Source organism: Strigops habroptila, chromosome 8, assembly GCF_004027225.2.
Source record: "Strigops habroptila isolate Jane chromosome 8, bStrHab1.2.pri, whole genome shotgun sequence".
NCBI classification, from domain to species: Eukaryota; Metazoa; Chordata; class Aves; order Psittaciformes; family Psittacidae; genus Strigops; species Strigops habroptila.
The window spans coordinates 8,260,988-8,280,202 of NC_044284.2; the positions used below are offsets into that span (position 1 = coordinate 8,260,988).

Below are 19,215 nucleotides of genomic sequence, written 5' to 3' on the forward strand. Positions count from 1 at the left end.
ACTGCCAGAGAAAGTTTGGTGGAGCGTAAATCAGGAGCTAAAAGTAAAAGTGGACAATGAGAGACAGTGACAGAGAGTGAGCTGTCCCTGGCATGGGAGAAGAGTGACTGCACATGCCATCCTGTTTGTCAGGAAGTACTTCATTCTGGTGCCACTTGTCAGCACACTGACATTAATTAGTGCTTTGGCTATTTTCTGCAGGAAAGCTGTGTTGCTTCTTAAGGGAGAGGATCTCTGAGACACAGTTTTCAATAAGCTCAGAACAGATGTCATTTATATCCAGTTTTGCTTTCAGCTGTCTTTAATACACCTGAGATGTATTTAAAGGATGAGGTGAAGGACTAATATTATATCTTGATCAGATAATATTATCAGTGTATTACAAAGGAAATCTTAACAGAGAGCATACTGTTCCCCTTCCTCTATTAGGCAGAACTCTTCCTGTTCCAGTTATATTGTCATTCCCCTGTAGTAATCATTGCAGTCCTTGAGGGAAATGCTAAATTGAATGTTTCTAGCTATTGAAGCAGATGGAGTAAAGTAGGTTAGCATGTTGGGACCAAACAGCTCACACCAGTCACCAGCAAATCCATCTGATGCAGCCCAAACATCTGTCCTTTGTATCTCCTTATTGTTCATACCCCTTGTGCTTTGGGATGTAGTAAGTTCTTCAGGAAGGAGAGTCCTCTCATGGGTGCAGTGACAGCCAAAGGGTTAAAGAGCAGTGAAACAGTGTGTTTGTACAGTGTGAAACACTGTATGAAAAGCCTCCAAGGAAATGTGAAATGCCTCTGAAGCCATCATGTGTTTGGCAAGTGAAATTTAACCACAGAATATGTTCACATTTTTCCTTCTGGATTTGTCATTATGCAGATTATGACTTCTAGCTGCACAATGGCTTTTGAAGTAACAGAAAAGATCTCATCTAAATAATGATGGCCTCGGTGTGTATTATGTTTAATATGAGAAGCCTGCATTTGTTTCAAGCATGTTCTTTAGTGAAGAAAGAGTATGTGTTTCTGTCTTGGCAGCAAACATGGAAGGAGATATACAGAAATTAACTGTGTAAAGACTTTTGGTAAAATCTCATGTTCACTGTGGTCATACAGTCAAAATAACTGTAGGACTGTGCTCTCTGAAGTGGTAGGTGCAGAGGACAAGTTCTCATATTTGCAGTGTAGCAAATGAAATATCCTTTGGAAGTCAGGAGTGTAGAATAATTTTTTTGAAGATCAAGAAGACATTTGGTGACAATATTATTCTTGCATTTTTGAAAATCCCTCCCTTAAGGAGCAGAGATGTGAAGTAATGGCTGATATTTTGGGCTCTGCAGATTCTCAGAGCAACTGTATTTCATGTGGCTAACAGTCTACAGACTTTTCAGACTACTTTGGTGTGGGTCTGAACCAGGGAGTTTGTTCATATGAGATACCTATGGTCACTGAACCCATATGGACCTCATTTTATTAGAGGACTTCATAAAGAAACCTCAATATACTACCTTCTGGAAGTAATAAAACTCCAACATCCAGAATTGTGTGGGAGACCATGCAGACTTTGGTAGCAGGAATGCCAGTTCTGGCACTATTTTAAAATGAGAGGCCAGAAAGTGTTTTCAGTAATCCTTTCCCCTGGGCAGCTATGTGAACCCTTTGTGCAAAAGCCAACATTTCACATCACAAATGAAATACATTTCTGTTAGACAGAAGTAAGCTCTTACCCTGCATCATCAAATACTGTCTTCTGGGTGTTTTTTTGTCTATGATTAAATACTAGTAAAAAGGCCTGCTAAGTGTGTTCGTTACCTGAATTATGATTACGAAGTTGCTACAGATCTTTGTTGCCTTTCATGTTGGAGTTGTGTCAAGTATTTTCTCCTGAATTGATGAATAATGTTGGTTATTATCTGTTAGCTGTCAGCCCGAGCTCCAAAAGCAAAGATAGAATCTGGATTCATTTGTCTGCAGTTAGAACTTGCTTTCATTCTGGTACTTCAAAGGCTATTGTAGAAAGAGTACACTGGTGATATGTGTTTGTAAGTACATGACAGGTGAAATTGTTGGAGGCAGCAATTATACTTCTCAGATACTTGCTCTGCAGTCAAGAGAATGAGTTTGTGTTATTAGCATTGGTATGTAATAAATTCACTATTAGCTTTCTGGTAAGTTGTGTTAACTTTTAATGTAAAGAAGCACTTAGAAAATGTCTATATTTTGTGCAAAAAAGGGAAAGAGAATGATAAAAAAAGCATTTGTTACTTTGCAAATGCTAAAAGTTTTTTTACGGTAAAGAACAAAACCTAAAAGAGCTCTGAAGAGGAAACCTTTCAGGAGAACACACAGTTAATAGAGAGTCAGGCCAGCATTATCTTTGCCTTTAAATATGCCCGTACTTTTTTTTTATAGAACTCATCACCATGGTGTCTGAGTGCCTTCTCCATGAATTCGGTATTCGAGTTCCTTTTGTGATGTAGCAAAAGGAGACTGAGGGGTGGATTCCATGAATTATTTGTTCAAGGTCATTCAGAAAGTTTGGGACAGAGCAAGGAACTGAATGCAGATAACCTAACACTCATATAATGTCTATCCTTCTTTATTGTAGGAATGAATGAATGAATCCCAAAGATTGAAAGCAACCCATAATGTTATTTCTTATAACTATTTTCAGTTTAGGTTGACTTGAACACAGAATTTTCCTTGGCATCCATTCCAAGTACTAGATACAAGGCAGATGGATTCAACAGTAAGCCTGTGTTTACAACATGACATTTGAGCTTGCATCACTGTAGCATCGTTTTTGATACAACTGTTTCTGTGCAGTGTCTTCTTTGCCTGCCTGGTGTAGCACATCACTTCCCATAGAAACTAGCTTGTAAACCCCTGGGCTCAGGGTCAGTGAGGACAACGTGTTGGCCTGAGTGAATGAAGGGCTATTTCCTTTACATATTGCTGCTCTGGCTTTCTTCAGTCAGTTGGCCCCTTGTTGCAGGTTATGCAAACAGTAACTCCTGTTCAGGGTGAACCTGGCTTAGCTCCTCGTAGCTCTGCACTGGAGTAAAGTGCATTTCAGTGTCCTCATTTTACATTAATGTTGACATCTCTGTTTGTGACTGTGCACAGCACTATATAAAGAGCACTGGGATGCTTGTAAACATACTTCTCTCATGGTAGATGCCTGTTTCTGGTGGGTTTCCTCGCTCTTTGGAGTTCGTAGCAAGACTCAGTTGTTCAACAATATAGGGTCTCAACTTGTTTGTCTTTCCATCCTAGTGTCTCTCAGTGAGGGCAAAGTGCATGGCTTATAGACATCCCTCATCCTTTCTAACCGTGCTAACGTGGGAGTCCAAAGTCTTTTATTTCTGTTGCCTGAACTCAGTTCCTGTCTTATTTCAGGTGAACAGGTCCCTGGGGAAGTTGTGCTCCCATCAGGTGGGTGCTTTGTCTGATCTACTGTGATTTCAAACCAGAACTTGTCCACTAGCTTTGGATTTAGGTGGCAGAGTCCATTGCAGGTCAGGCTGCTGAGGAGTATGACTTCACTGTACATGCTCCTACAATTTCTACCTGTTCCTCCAGGGACTCAAGATTTCTGCTTCAGACTCTCTTTAAAATAAAACTAAAATTGGCCTATGGTTTGCATTCAGGGAAGTGGAAATAATGAGAAATTGAGTACTGGAAGTTTCTTGGTTGGGTGAAATTGATGAATAATTTCATACCTACTTAGTTCCTTCTGGGGATTCTTAGTGTGGATTCAGGATGCATATGCTGCAGGATATATTGCTCTTTAGGTCAAATATATGGAGCTATTCAACTGTTACTTTCACCAGGATTTCTAGGAGAAACATTTCATGAGATTTTGGACTGTACACAGCAAGTCTGTGAGGTACTTCAAATTATAATAAGAAAAAACTAAGCTCAAACCTTGGAAGATGAAGTGCTAAAGTATACATTTCGTATGATATTTGCCTATTTGTAGGAAGCATGCTGCAGCTACCATCTGTGTAATTATTCACACTATATTGTAAAGAGAATAGGGAATCTGCTTTCCAAACACAAATTTACAGTCCTGTAAACACTTCTGGTGTAGTGTATAGCATGAGATATATCAGGAAACAAGGCTTAATCATCACAATCCAGATGAAAACATCTTGAAGGAGAGAAGGTAATTCAGAAGTCATAGATCTATTTCATTGCTGAGACATTTCATAAGAACAATTGATGTCCCCACTTAACAGCACTGACCTGGAAGATTCTGCTGCAATAAGGCTATGTCTGGTGAGCATACTTGTGCTTTTTATACCTTGTTTATGTTCCCTCATTGCATGCTGATGTCTGCAGCATATCCATGTAACAAATAAATTCAGACTGAAGTATTGCAACAGACACTGCAGAAAATAAATGACCAGAAAGTTGACTCCCTCAATCTTTTGACAAGGAGAATCCCTAAGAATGCAGTGCTCTCTTCTTCCAATGCCTAGTTTAAGGTGTTAGGTACTTGAAATGTTCACTGCCCAGCCTTTCTAACTCATATACTAAGCACAATACTCACTTTACAGATTGCTATACACTACTTTCTGCTCTTTGAAACTTCCCAATCATCTCTTGACACTCATTGTAAGTGTATGAGTGCTCAGAGTTCAGTAGGATTTTTTTCCCATGTGGGGTTTGAATACTTATTGTCAAAATCTGCATTTGTGGAGGCTATGGATGTGTTTCTGTCCTTACATGTATACCAATCCATGGAAACTTAACCTCTGCTGCCATCAATCTGTGAAAGGAGTGGGTTATTGGGGGTCCTAACTATCCCAAAACAGGCAATGAGGGAATGAAATCATACCCAGTATCAGAGTGAACACTCTAACTTCTGAAAAGGCAAAGGACCGTCTTTTTTTGCAGTCGTGAAGAACTTGAAGAGTCACTTTTTAGTAGGTTTTTAGCTGAATTACTAAGGGAATGAGACGACTGAGAGATCTATGCCTGTCTGTCTCCCTGCATTTACCTTTTGAAACTAATGACAGTTTTTAACCAAATTTAAAAGAAAGGCAGAAGTATCAAGGCTTCCTACAAGTTTCACAAGCACTGGCAGTGGAGTAATCGAGGAACATCCAAATTAGTGCTCTTACTGAGGGAACTCTTCTAACGTGTGCTTTTATTGACAAGCCCCGTATGGCCAGTCAACATTTATGTATTGACAGGGCAGCGTGTAAGGAGTATTGGTGGGAACAGAACTAATGTGGTGAGTGGAGGGTATGTTAGGGGACAAAAATCTATAAGAAACCAGGCTTCATCAGTTCTGCCTCTTGGGGAACAAGCTGTTGTTTAGCAGAGCACAGAGATGTTGCATAGATGCAAAACCACAGTTACAGTTCAGCTTTTGTCTTTTAGTAACATAGTATAATGTGTAAAGACTCTTTCAACATTTGGACAGTGGAGCTGAACAAAAAAGAGACCATTATATGCAATATCTGTCAAGGCTGGAGAATGGTCTGTGCTAGCCTGCCAAATGCAAATGAGGATTGTCCATTCATTTAGTCCAAAAGAGAAAATGATATAATTTATTTGGTTCAGTTGGTTTACTGTGGCAAATAAACAAGAAGGAGAGGACTGCAATATGGCAAGTGTTCAACTTCACATCGCTTTAAAGGCTGTAGAAATCATAGTGCTCTGATGGTAAGCCTTATTTTACATTCTTTGCCCAGACATAGTCCAAACATCTTCAGTGATTTATATACCTTTCCCCCTGCCCTCCTGCCAAAGTAGAGAATCTTGTAGAAGAATTGAGACCCAAGTCTCACTTACTTGCCTTGGACTTTTAAGGCAAGGATATACTCGTCTTGGTCGGACTGTGGTTTGCTCTCAACCAGCCTGAGCTACGTGATTTATTCTCTGTTGTATTAAGTTTAGTCAAAGCACTGATGCAATTTTGTACATCTCTGTCATGAAATAGAGACATTCCAGGTATTGTTTGCAAATATCTGGAATTAGTTTGCTGGTCTGCATCCATGCATGGGAGTAAAGGGATGTGGGAAATGCGAAGCTGAAAAGTGCTGGTTGGTTTCCAGCACGAGCCTCAAGCACCTTGCAGAAAGAGGCCCCAAGGAAAGGGTCAGCTGCTCCTCTGCTCTTCAGCTGAGTTTGTAAGACTCTCCTGAGGAGTCGATAAGGCTCTGGGAAAAAGGTTGGCAAGCTGGAGGGGAAGCAGGTATGCCTTTGTGGTTGGTGTTCAGGTAGACCCTAACTGTCAGTGATGGTATGAAACAGTTGGAGCCCTCCGGGTGAGCACCTCCAAAGCAGCAGGTTGGATGCCATTGTGTTGCGCTCTCCTGGTTGTTCTCTGCTGACAAGATACGACAGTCCCCTCTGGCTATGGGGACAGAGCAGCAAGCTGAAGGACTGTGCCTGTGCACCCACAGACATGCTAGGAAATATTCAGCAAGATGGGGTCAGATTCAGCCCAGAGGTCAACAGACTGCTACCAAAGCAAAGTGTCACATGAGTGACCTTCCTTCACAAGCTGGAGCTTTTTTGGCAATATAGCTATGATTCCTGGCAAAGCCTCACATCACCACCAGCACCATGTTATGGTTGGTCCCTCAGCACAAAACCCTCTTGTGCATCTTATAGAGATGACAGACCTCCAGTACCTATAGCTTCAAGCAGATCTCATTACCCTTTCACTGAGAGTCTTAGGGATTTACTTTAGAAGAATAAAAAATGAGGTTTGCAACCTTTTTTCCCAAGGGTGTTTTTTAGAAAGGTAATGGACTGTGTGGGTTGAAATAGGGTCATTCCAGGAGCCTGATTTGGAGGGGCTCTTGCTGTTTGGTTCATCTTTGTCTCCCCATCCCAGGCAACACTGGTGGGTTACTGCCTTTCCTCCAACCGCAGCTCAGCCCAAAGATGTATTTGCAGGGCTGTATGTGAAGAAGGTGGAAGCATGGAGCAGTGGTGGGGTGGACAATCCCTGGTGCCAGGGTGGCCCACTGTGAAGGCAGTGCCAGTCACTTTCTGAGCTTAATTAGTGATCTAACTAATTCTTCTGGAATATAGACCCAAATGGTTGTCCATATAAAAGCTCATCCTTTTAAAGTGACTTCCATAGGCAATGGAGTTGTCTATCTGCAAACCAGCTTGAGCAGTAGCATAGTTGTCCTCAGACTTGAACTTGAACCATAGGGTGTCAGCCTAGGTCTGTCTCAAGGGTTTTCAGCCCTGGTTATACCAGTTATCTTCCTCCCAACAAGCTCTCTTTTTCTGCCCCACCATACAAACAAGACTGAGAGATAGGTGCTCCCAGTGAAGTCCACAGTACCTTCATATTCCCTTGGAGAGAAAAAATAAAGGGATAGATGGGTAAGTCAGAAATGGCCAGAACTGCTTTGCGCATGCTGAAATTCTTTGCTCTCTCTTACGGGAAGGTACAACACACACATGCTGTGCTGTCCTCTGCTCTCTTCACCAGTGCAAGAAAGTGAACAAGGGTGACATGGTCCCTCCCAGAGCTCCACTGTGCATTGAGGGTCATGTACACCTTCCCTACTCAAACCTGTCCACCCTACAGCTTCTCTGTTCTTGTGAAATGGTGCTTCAGCCTGACTTTGTTCTGCCATGTTCTTTTGTCAAAAAGAAAAGCTGTTTCAATAACCCTTATGTTTCATGTTCTGATGTTAATCCTGGCATTCTTTACCCAAATCCAAATAATATGCATTGCCTTTGCAATTCTAAAGAAAAAAAACTTATCTTGGACCTTAAATGCTTGATTGCATCTGATTAAACAAAGCCTTCTTAAAATAGACCTCAAAAGGAAAAGATCCAATTGTTAGCCTGTTAAATACCAAAATAAAACAAAACCCTGAGGAAATGAAGGGGTAGCAGTCGATGGTGTTACAGTTGCTTAGGGACTGATAGTAAGAAAAGTGGCATACGTCCAGAAGAGGCCCACTGCAAAGAGAGGAAACCTCTGTCACATGGAGAATGGGATAAGGCAGTGCAGAGACTGATTTATACTTGCAAGTGAAATTTAAGAGACAAATGTGTATATATTTTATAGCTTGAAGACTCTGAAAGAGTATGAAAGAAAGTAACTATGATGACAAGAAACAACTCAAAACACTCTTTTTTTCTTTAGCTCCCTGAAGACAGCATGTCTTTGTGTTTCAGTGCATGAGCTACTGTTTGGCACTATTCCTGAAGCATTTTGTCTATTCACTTCTTGCTAATGTGCAAGTGCCCAGACTCCCTGGAAAGACTGCTTTGTTGGAAACCTTTCATTATCAAGGATTAGCTGTTTGGTAAACCTGTGTCCCCTTTAACAATCTGACGGGAAGTGCCAGCTAATGAAGGGCTCATTGTGGTGGTGCTGTGAGTGTGGGACTTGAGTCCATTTTATTGCTCAGATTGCAAGCCAGGATCCTTTGTGCTCCCGAGGACTGAAGGGAAACCGAGTCATGCCCTTTGGTTCTCCTGAGAACGTGTGGTGAAAAATATGGTTTCCTTTCTCAGTGCTCTTGCCATGTTTGTGGTCTATAGATTTTATGTAGCAGGGATTTTTGTTGATATGTTACAGAATTATGTGTGTAGGTTTAGAAAGTGTTTTTGTCAATGCTTACTTGAAACTTTTTAATGTAATACCAACATGAAAAACTGAAATAATACAAACCATTACATGCCTTTATCACTTCATAGTGTAGTTGTAAAGGTCTTGAAGAAACTAAATCTGAACATCCTCATCCCACCTCTATCAGGTAGACATCATGACAGAGAAGTACAGCATTTACTTCTTCACTGATAAGCTCCTATATGTGTTTTAAATTTCAAGAGAGATTTACTGAAATCCTTTATGAAAGTAATGCACTACAAATACATTCTCTGTGGGAAGCATTCCAGTACAACTTAAATCATGAAGAAGTACTGCTGAAAATCATCAGTCTGTGATGTCAAACAGAATACTTTCATCTCCTCAATAAGCCTCACTCATTGAAACTTACAAGCCAGTCACAACCTCAGGGATGTCCAGTGCCTCTAAACGCAGGGAAGTGAAGAAAGGCAGCCCTGTAAAACCACTGAGAAAGAAAACAAAGCTCTACCCACACCCCCAACCAGGAGGGGTGTGTGGAAGGACCCAGGGACTGTTAAACACCAATGCGTTTGGGTGTGAAACTACCTGTATTAAATTCAGAGGAGGGCCCAAGCACATGGTTTGCATTTTGCTCTCCCCCTAGGTTATAGCTAATTAGGCCAAGTGCAGTGAGTGTCCCTACTGATCCCAAACACGTGTGACACAGGCGGTTTCTTCCAAGGGGGATTGGCTCCAAGAGAGTGTTATTAGCTCTGTCTGGACAGGAAGGGCAATCAGGTAGCCCAGGGATATGTTTGTGTGTGTGAGTGGGGGACTCAAGGGAAGATTATGTTTTAATGAAGGGTTTTGAACTCATTATCTGGCCTGCATTCAAAGACTGCAACAACACTAATCATGCACATCAATGTGTGTGGTGGGAGGTGTCTGGAGAGTGGCCAAGAATACAGAGGTTACTGCAACCCACAGCTTGCACTCCCTCTCCTGCTCCCCAAGCACTGCCTGACCTCTGGGCCTCACGTGGTTCTGCCCATCTGGTTGTATGGGACTGTGGGAACACGCAGAGACCATGTTACTTTGTTAAGAGAATCATAGAGTGATCCTACAATAGTTTATTTGTGATCCTACGATAGTTTTTCACCACAGGCTTTTTATGTCTAGTGTCTAAGTGGCTCCATACTGTTCATAAACAGAGGAGATGCAGTACTACTTTTATATCTTTTTGGTGTAGATATGTAAGTGGGCGTAGGATACCAGTTCCCAACACAGTTCAGGGCTCTGTGGTGGGGCAGGGGTGCACAGCACCAGCAGGACACAGGACAGGAGCTGTGGTGCTGCTGGTGACTGGTGACACCAGTGCAAACCAGGCCCTTCCTTGCCAAGACTAAACACTCACCTGCCTTTTTATTCTGGCAGTCCTTCTGTCCACCAGTAAATATGTACAACATAACTCACATTTCTTAGATGCACATAAAGTGGAAGACATACTATATTCCTCCAACAGCCTATGGCTTAGCTAAGCAGGAGGAAGACAGTGGGATGTGATGCTGGGCAGCCTCCTCCAGCCAGCCCTGCTTGGAGCAGGGGGCTGGACTCAAGGGTCCGTTCCCACCACAGTGAGTCTGTGATTCCTCCTGCCATGTCAAATGCCGTTTGGGCAGTCCCCTGGCTGCTGGCTTTTTTCCTCTTTCTTGATTGGCCTTGGCTCTTACCATTTAGTTTTGTTTTGGTTTGTTTCCCTCTCTACTGTTTTCTCCTGAGTGAAAATTTGTAGAACCATAAAATGCAGGGGTGGAAAATGACCTATTGCCCCATCCAGCCCACCCCATCTGCCAGTGCCAAGCCATTCCCTTCAGACATCCTGAGTGACTTGTCTAGACGAAGCACCACTTCCCAGAGAAGATTATTCCATGGTCTAATTGACCTTAAGGCCTGGAATTTTTTCCTGATGTCTCATCTCAAATGTTTCTGTGCTAAGTTTGAGCCTATTATTCGGTTACCCATCCTCGCTCTGTCTGCAGCACCCATCCCTTTGCCTTGCATGGCCATGCCTCTTGCCTGCAGACCTGCCATGCCCCTGGGCAGGGTTTCCATCCTGGTTTTTTGTCGTTTCCTCTGTTCTGTATCAAGTTTCTGTGCTCTTCCTGAGTCACAACCCCACAACCATCACCTGCGCAAAAAGGATGGGGATGGATGGTGAGTGACTGGAGCTTGGGACACCAAGCACACAGCTGCCCAATTAAAGATTTCATTAGTCTCTCTGAAAGTGAAATAGTACCAACATGTAGACAAACTGGGAGAGAAGCCATTAAGAAGAATTCAGTTTATTTATTATAATAATTATTACAGTATATAATTGCAACTAGAGAGCCCCTTTCTGATTAACATGGAGACCTTACTTTAAAGCTTTGCAAACATGATTCTGGTCAAAGTTTTAGAAGTCTTGGATAGCAAGTGCTGTGTACCCACTTGTCAGAAACTAGGTGACCTCATGAAGAGAGGTGCTACTAGAAGGGTGTCAATCACTCTGGCTGGCCTAGCGAAGCTCTCCTGCCCCTGGGCAGGGGGCATCTGCTCAGGGTTTGTTTGGTCCCTCCTGGCTTAATTCACAAGTGGCCCATTTGTAACCACTTACCAGGGAAATGAAGCAGAAATGTGGAATATACCCATGGCCCTCACTTGGCCTGTGCACAGCACCAGGGTTTTCTTGCCTGAAGCTGTTCTTCAGAATGTTCTTCCACCAGAGGGCAGCTGTTAGAAGGAATGTGATGGGTTTGCCTGGCTCATGATGAGACAACAGCTAATTTGATGCTAATTATTATGGTTGTAATTTCCTCCCTACCCAGATGCAATCCCCTTCAGCCATTTCCAATGGCATTACACTTAGGGAATGCTTCCCACAATAAAAGCAAAGGCAGGGTTCTTTCCCAATTGTTCACCAGATCTATCCTCAGCTGTAATCTGAGCTAGACATAGTACAATTAGTTATATGTGTTCCTGAATTAGCAAAAGGCTAAGCTTTAAAAATCCAACAATGCATCAGAAAGATGTGTTTGCAATCATTTAATCCCTGAGCATTCAGATCTGGCACACTTTCTGCAGTCTAAGGTGGGAAGAGCAAAGGAAATTGGCAGCTATTTACAGAGAGCTCAGCACTGCATCTCCTCCCTTTTTGAATGGTATGGAGCCACTTTGGTGTCCAGACATAAAAAACCTATGGTGGAAAACTATTGTAGGATCACAAGTAAAAATAAGTGGCAGCTGCTTCCTGGTGGAGTTGTACATGAAGAATATAGGCAGTGAAGAAAAACGACTTGTGCTAAATACTGAGTTTGCCTTTACTTGTGAGAAGAGTGCAGTAGGAAATCAGCTACCAGACTTGGGATCTATCTGTGCCAGCATATCCCACACTCCCTGTGGTCATGACGTGCTTTTCCTGTTACAAGTTTCAGATAATCACTGAAGACTAAAACAAGAGATTCAGTGTTTTTCAAAGAGAGACAAGTGGCAGCTCTAGCCACCCCATAATGACTAAGCTCAGACTAATTGTGTTTCTTGCTTTTCATCTTTTCTCTTTTGCAATTTCTTTCACTTGCTTTCCCTTTTATGTATAGTATTGCTTTCTCTGGGGAGAGAGATTTGCTCCTCTATCTCCTCTTGAGGCTGAATTCAGCTGAAGTCAGTGAGGTCTCTGCTGCACTAACAGCAATTCCTCCTGTGGAAATAAACGCGACTTCAGAGAAGTTGGAGCTTGATGATACTTGCAGTTGAAATATTATTTTAAGGTGTTCATGTTTGATGTTGTAAACAATCATATTGCATAAGCAAACCAAGTGAGACATCTCCACGGTACAAGCCTGGAAGATGGGAGCACAAATGCATGACCTTCACCCTCATCAGATGCTGTCAGGAGTAATTTTCCATGATAGACTAGACACTGAGACTTCCTTCTTTGGCCAGATGATAAACTCCACCCACTGTATTCATCTTTCAGAAAGATAGCAAAACCTTACTTATGACCAGTTCCTCTCTTCCCAGAGATTTGACTCATGTTAAACCTGAATGTTTGACATTATTTCCTAAGTTTCAATGGAGACTTTGCATTGAACTGAGAGGAGGTATGTACTGTCAGAGCTGAAGGCATTCTGCCACTTGTTGTCTTCAGGTTTTGACTGGGAACTTCACATTTACATACCCCTGATCCCTATTGTTTTGTGTAGCTGGTGCCTGATGATCAGAACAAACATGGGAGACAGTGGGCAGAAACTTTATCTCCAGATGACTACAGGTTGAGGACAGGTGGGATATGGGAGCAGTGGAGGGATAAGAAGATAAGAGAAGGCCCAGTTAACCTCTAAAGCATGCAGAAGAGTCCCTGCACTAGTGAGGAAGTGAGTTCCTGTGAGTTACCAAAGCTGTGAACAACTTCTCTCCTTCTGGAAATCTATACTGGTACCCAAATCAAGTCACAGCTTTTGTAATAGCTGCTCCTGGCAAGGGAGCATGGGCTGTGCAATTCTTCACCACCAGCATGCCCTCAGTTCTCCACAGCACAAAAGCTTATAGGGTCATTTTGGTGCCTAACAGTGTTGCTTCTTCCTTCTTATTTATACCCTGAACAATGATGCTAAAGCCAAGTATTAAATGAGTATTATCAATTCCTATGTTGAGTGAAGCATGGAACTTGTGAAAACCCCTTTATGTTACATAATTAAAGATTGTACTCGAATACATAAGGGAACTGCTTTAGTAATCTCAATTCTGGTGATCCTTAATGTTTGAGACCTTGACTTTGCAATCAGAGTGATGTTCCTTTAACCCTGTTTTATGTGCATACTTTTTACTTAACTCAAGAAAGCTGTTTTTTTCTCTCATGGCCAGACACACTGAAAGCAATAGTACTGATGACTGCTTGTTCCCTAAAGGTTGACTTGATATTTTTCCTTCCTATATCTCTGCACAGGAGTGCCAAGGAAGTGCTGTAATAAAAGCTACTGGAGGAACAGAAGAGAGTACTTCTGAGAAGAGGCAGCTCCACATCCAGGTACAGTCACGTCTCCTATTTGAGTTGGGAACATGCTTCATTCATGGTATAGTCAGAAGGGCTCTTTGTATCTGCAGGGACACGAACTAATCATCTGTATTCTACTAGTTTAAAACAAATTCTGGCTTCTTTAAGTGGGAATATTTCAGCATCACAAGAAGATGTTCAGAAAAAAATCTATTTCAGCATGGTCCATAGCAGGTGCCAGCTTGAAAGAAATTTCAGGAACATCCTTTAATGGAAAGCTAGTTTTATAGCATAATCATTCTACCAAGCTCTGACAGTACCAAGTATACAATTGTAAGTTCACTCATTCCTCTGATGTATTATGATATTGAGTTATGGTAGATTTTAGATTATATGACAGTACACTAAATATCATGTATGCACAGTAGAACAGCGTACTTTAATGAGTCATCTGAAGACAATACAAACTAAAGATGTTCAGCCCTTCCTAGGACTGTCCCACATATATACAATGTACAATAACTACAGCTCGAAAGCTTGAAGCAGCAGTATAATTTTCCTTGAAAAAAAGCATGATTACAAGCTGGGGGAATTAACTATTGTTTGATTCTGTCAACCTGTGAGTTTCCAGAACTGAAGCCTTTTCTCATATTAAAAGGAGTTGATCTTGAATAAGACCTTGTACCAGGAGCCCTGTTTGATGCTGGTTTTACTAGTTCATTTCATTAATTTTGCTGGTATTATGTAGACCTGTTTTATGAAGGTTAATAATGCTCTCAGAACCTTCACTCCTTTCTGTATAATTCGTGCACCTCCACTGTCATAGGGTGCAAGTGCCTTGCATTTTTTGTGTTTGCTGTTCCATTATAGCAATGCAGGGAGGCACAATTATCCTTGGGGAAAAGCTGACAAATTGGGAGCATAGAAGCCAAATGCTGTATCCAGAGAAGTCTTAGGCAGGAATAAATGAGTCCAAGATATAAATCCTCAGAACTGCTCAGTGCAGCTGAGGTTGCTCGGTGAGTTCCCTGGCTCCTTAGTTTATAGTGGAATCTGTAAATCTTTTGTTCAGATTACCTGAGGTGCTTTATGTGGTCAATGTTTTTATAGGTTTGGGCTTTGCATACAGTGAAAGACTTGTCAGGTGATGGTGGTTTCACTTTTTATACAATAGCACAGTAGTTACAACACTAAGTCAGGACTGAGGACACTTACCTTGCATTTCTTTCCTCCACGTGACAGTTAAACCCCACGTTTCTTACTCTTTGGAAGAGTATTCTTGCCCCTTATAGTTTAACCATGTGTTGAACTGTTTTGTGGTAGGAGTGTTCTTGTGCCTTCCCATTGAAACTGTTCTGCTCTATATGATATAATAAAGGATCAGCTGAAATGAGAAAGATCAAAAGAGAACATTACTCTTTAGTTGTTAGGACTGTGAAGATGGAAGGGAGATGCAACACCTATGATACAGCTTGTCTCTGCTCTGTCTTTTCACATAACCGCTTCACTTAAAAGCTTGGTCTAGTGTGTCCCATTTTGCTTCTCTGTTTCTTATTTATTACATCTCCATCCTTCCCAAAGTCATAAAGTACCTCAGTTTCCATATGTATTTTTCCTGCTTCCTCTAATCTGGCTTTTGTCGATCTGCTGCCAAAAGTGTGGCATATGAACTAGAGCAAACCTTTCTAGCTACAAGAAAACTTACAAGAACATCTTATGTATTGTTCTTGTAATTTGACATGAATGAACTCTGGGCAAACGAAATGAAAGTGGCAATGCAAGTGGGACTATAGAAGCATTTGGCCAGTGAAGCTCCTTTCTGCCAGGTTCTCTTCCTTCCGAAGCCTGCCCATGGAGGAGTTCACACGTCACTTGCTGCAAGTATGAACTCTGTAGCTAAAACTGATTCATCATACTGCTTTGTTTAGGGAGGAGCAAGTCACAGGACTGTATCTGTGTGGTTCTATGTGGGAGTCTTGGGGGAAAGCATAAGTTGAGTAGAAGCCAAATTTATAACATAACTAAAAATGCAAAATAAACCTATTCACTTAATTCCAAGTAAGGTTAAGAGAAAGCACGCTGACCAGCGCTGTCACTGGCCTGTTGCCAGCTTATCTCCTTTTCTAGCAAGCACCAATTTAAAGTGATTAGTATGCAGTCTCTTCATCTGAGTGAAATTTAAACAGCGTGTGATTTTCTCTGTCAGTTTAGTACATGTGAAATACTTTGCCAAACCCTGGAATTTCGTGCTGCAGACACATAAATGTATCCCCTTCCCTGTGTTCTCCTAACAAGAACATCAGACAACACCCTGTACACACTTACCTTTGAAAAGACAAAATGGTAAAACTGGTTTCATGAAGTTCCTGTCTGAGAGAATATCATTCTTCAAACATCCTGGATATTGAATGTTTCTGCTTGCTCCTTGGGAAACTGAGTAGTAAAACAAGCTTGTGTGTATGTGGAACCAGTTATAGAAGGCTTCTAGCTGAAAGTGAGTTGCCTACTTACAAATGTGTGGGTTTTTTCACATAATGAAGTAATTTCTGTTTGTTTTTAAATGGGACCTGATGATCCTTTCCAGTTGGAAAGGTATAGAAAATGTTTGGGAAGATGAGGACCTCAGTGTTTCAGAAGCTGAACAGCTTCAGCTCACTTCCTGTACCTGATCCAGAAGGTGCTGACTTATAAGCAAGTTCAGATCTTGTGAACAGCATTGAGAATCCCTTAAGCTCAAAAAGATGTCGTGGTTTAACCCCAGCTGGCAACTAAGTGCCACATAGCTACTCATTCATTTCCCCCACTGGTGGGATGGGAGAGGGATTGGAAAAAGGTAAACCCCGTGGGTTGACAGAAGAACAGTTTAATAACAAAAAAAAAAAGTAAAATAATAATAATAACAACAACAGTTAATAATAATAGTAATGAAATGAGAGAGGAATAAAACCCAAGGAAGATAAGTGCACAATACAATTGCTCAGCATGCGCTGACTGATGCCCAGCCAGTCCCTGAGCAGTGATCGGTGGCTCCCAGCCAACTCCCCCAGTTTTACACAGAGGATGATGTGCTGTGGTATGGAATATCCCTTTGGCTAGTTTGGGTCAGGTGTGCTGTCTCTGCTCCCTCCTGGCTTCTCGTGCCTCTCCTCACTGGCAGAACATGAGAGACTGAAAAGCCCTTGACTTAGGATAAGCATTACTTAGCAACAATTAAAACATTGGTGTGTTATCAACATTATTCTCATGCTAAATCCAAAACATAGCACTGCAGCAGCTACTAGGAAGAAAATTAACTCTATCCCAGCCAAAATCAGGACAAAGGACTGTTTGATATTTCTGACATCTGAAGAATGGAGTAGGAGACTGTTCCTGGTGAGATCTACACATCATGTTTAAAATCCTAAACTAACCCCTGTTTGAAAATGGGGGTCCTAAAAGCAAACCGTGAAATGACAGTTGAGATGATCAGCTGCTTAGTACAGATTTAAAAGCCTGTCTTTAGTACTCCTGTTTGAAACTTTTGGCTGATACAGTCTCTACAGATTCCTCGGCTTGCAAAAAGAAATCAGATATTAATTCAAACTCACCATGGATATTTATGGTGCACCCAGTTTAGGATTCATATGGAAACTATGCTTTCATTTATATTTAGGGCTCCCTAAGCAAGCAAATTTTCCTGGGGTAATGCTGATTATCAGTAGAAACTTACATGAAAATTTATGTTTGCTGAAACCATATCTGATATCCTTATATTCCTTTCATTGATTTGCAGGAAATGCAAAGCATGTGCTTCAGCAATAGCTTGAAGATCACGTGTACCACATAGGCTCACGTGATACAGAAAGGGTTATGGAGGAAATTAGGTTGTTTTTTAATCTTCATTTTCCTAGTTATTGTTCAAGTGGATATTACCTACAAAACCTGGAATTCCTGGAAGTAGAAGCACAAATGCTATTAATTTAAAGTAAGGCTTGCATGGAGTTAAAATGGAAACAAATCAGTCTTGTGTGTGGTTTGAACTACTAGTAGGAGAATAAAAAGCCTTCTAAAAAAGGCTGTGGTTGCTGACAAAAAAAAACCTCTGCTGTGGTTGCTGACAAAAAAATGCTGAGGGTATAAAAATGTGTAATATAGACAGCTTTACTGTTCCTTTAATGGTGCTTTCATTAGAAAAAGGCTATGCTGAATTACTTGGAGATCTCATGTAAGTGGAGATGTAGCTGCTTGAACATTTCAAACAGAACAGCAGGTTTAGAGCAAGGAAAGAGTTGTCAACAGCTAAAATGGATTTGTTTGTTCGAGGAAGGGGTCCTAACCTGAGATGATTGGAACGTGTTTAATTTAATGAGACACAGGACATGGTTGTTTTTATAGGTGGGATGTATGACCTTGGTCAATTTGCAAATCAGAAATCAGTTTTCTCGGTTTGAAATTGAAATATCTAGAATTCATTTCATCTTGAATGACTTAGGTTAAATATATGAAAGCCTTTATTTTCTACTGTAACAGTAGTTCAGCACAATGGTTGGAGGAAGAGTTTTCAGTAGCATTATTTTAATAGCTGGCATAGTGTTGTCAAGACATGAAGCAGCATGCTGCTTTCCTGATGTATTGAGTCTGTCCCAGGAGGTGTAAACTAAAGTGAACTTCTGTTTGTAGAGAAGATTGTTGGGGTGAGCTTTTCCTAAAAACCAGCACATAGCTCAGGTGAGAAAAAAGCAAGAAAATACTGTTAACATTAACTTGCACTGAAGAAAAGATGACAAATTGAGAATATGGCAAAAAGGAAGTAGGCTTCTTTCCATGACACTCTATGGCTTTCTCTGTCCTGGAGCTGTGCAACTGGTTTTGTGTGCATGGAGGAGCTGGGATATGACAGGCTTAATCTTGTTTTTCTTGATGTTGGTGACTCACCTGAGCTTTAATATGTGTTATTTGAAGCCCAGTGGTTAAACAGCAAGGACTGAAAGAGCATAAGGAATGACATACCCTGTAAGTCAGTGGACAGTCCAGCATGGTTTGGTACACAGCTGACAGCCTGAGAAAACCAGCTTTTCTAATTCAGTATCTTCTGCAAGCGCATGAATGTTTTCTTGGAACCTTTTTTAGTCTGTATCATACTTTGTAGGAAAGAACTGGTTTTGTGGAGAGCCAAAGGGAGCATCTGGCAGGCTATTAAACAAGTAGCGAACCTTTAGTGACTCAGAAGAAAGCTTCATGTCCTGCCTTGATTTACTGCTAAGTCATAGACAATCAAGCTGGCTTTCAGTCCAATTACTAATGCCAGGCATAGACAAACAACATAACGATTGGGATGCAGTGACATCTTCCCGGTTCAAAATGTCTCCATTCCTTGCCTGCACTGCACCTTTTGGGGCAGCATTCTCCCTTATTTCCATCTTCCCTGTTTCCTTTTTCTGCTGATTGGAAAGAGACTTTTGCAGGCTACTTATTCAAGATAGGCCCTGTGCAATGGACAGGAGCAGAAGTAATGATCAAAGCAGGCTTGGTACATATGGCTGTGTGCAAGCCTGAGCTTGCAAGCACAGAGTACAGTGTTAGTGCATAGGCAAGCCAAAATAGTTGCATTGCCTTAGACACACGCTGTGTAAAATCTGTCCCATTGCTGT

At 41.5% G+C, this 19,215-nt stretch overlaps 1 protein-coding gene across 1 annotated transcript in view; it reads left to right on the forward strand.

Moving 5' to 3' along the window:
- The window catches only part of ARHGEF4 (Rho guanine nucleotide exchange factor 4), a 209,474-nt gene that overhangs the window by 15,053 nt on the left and 175,206 nt on the right, over positions 1–19,215 (forward strand). The window contains 1 exon segment of the mRNA XM_030495802.1: positions 13,538–13,618. Coding sequence (XP_030351662.1) covers positions 13,538–13,618 — 81 coding nt within the window.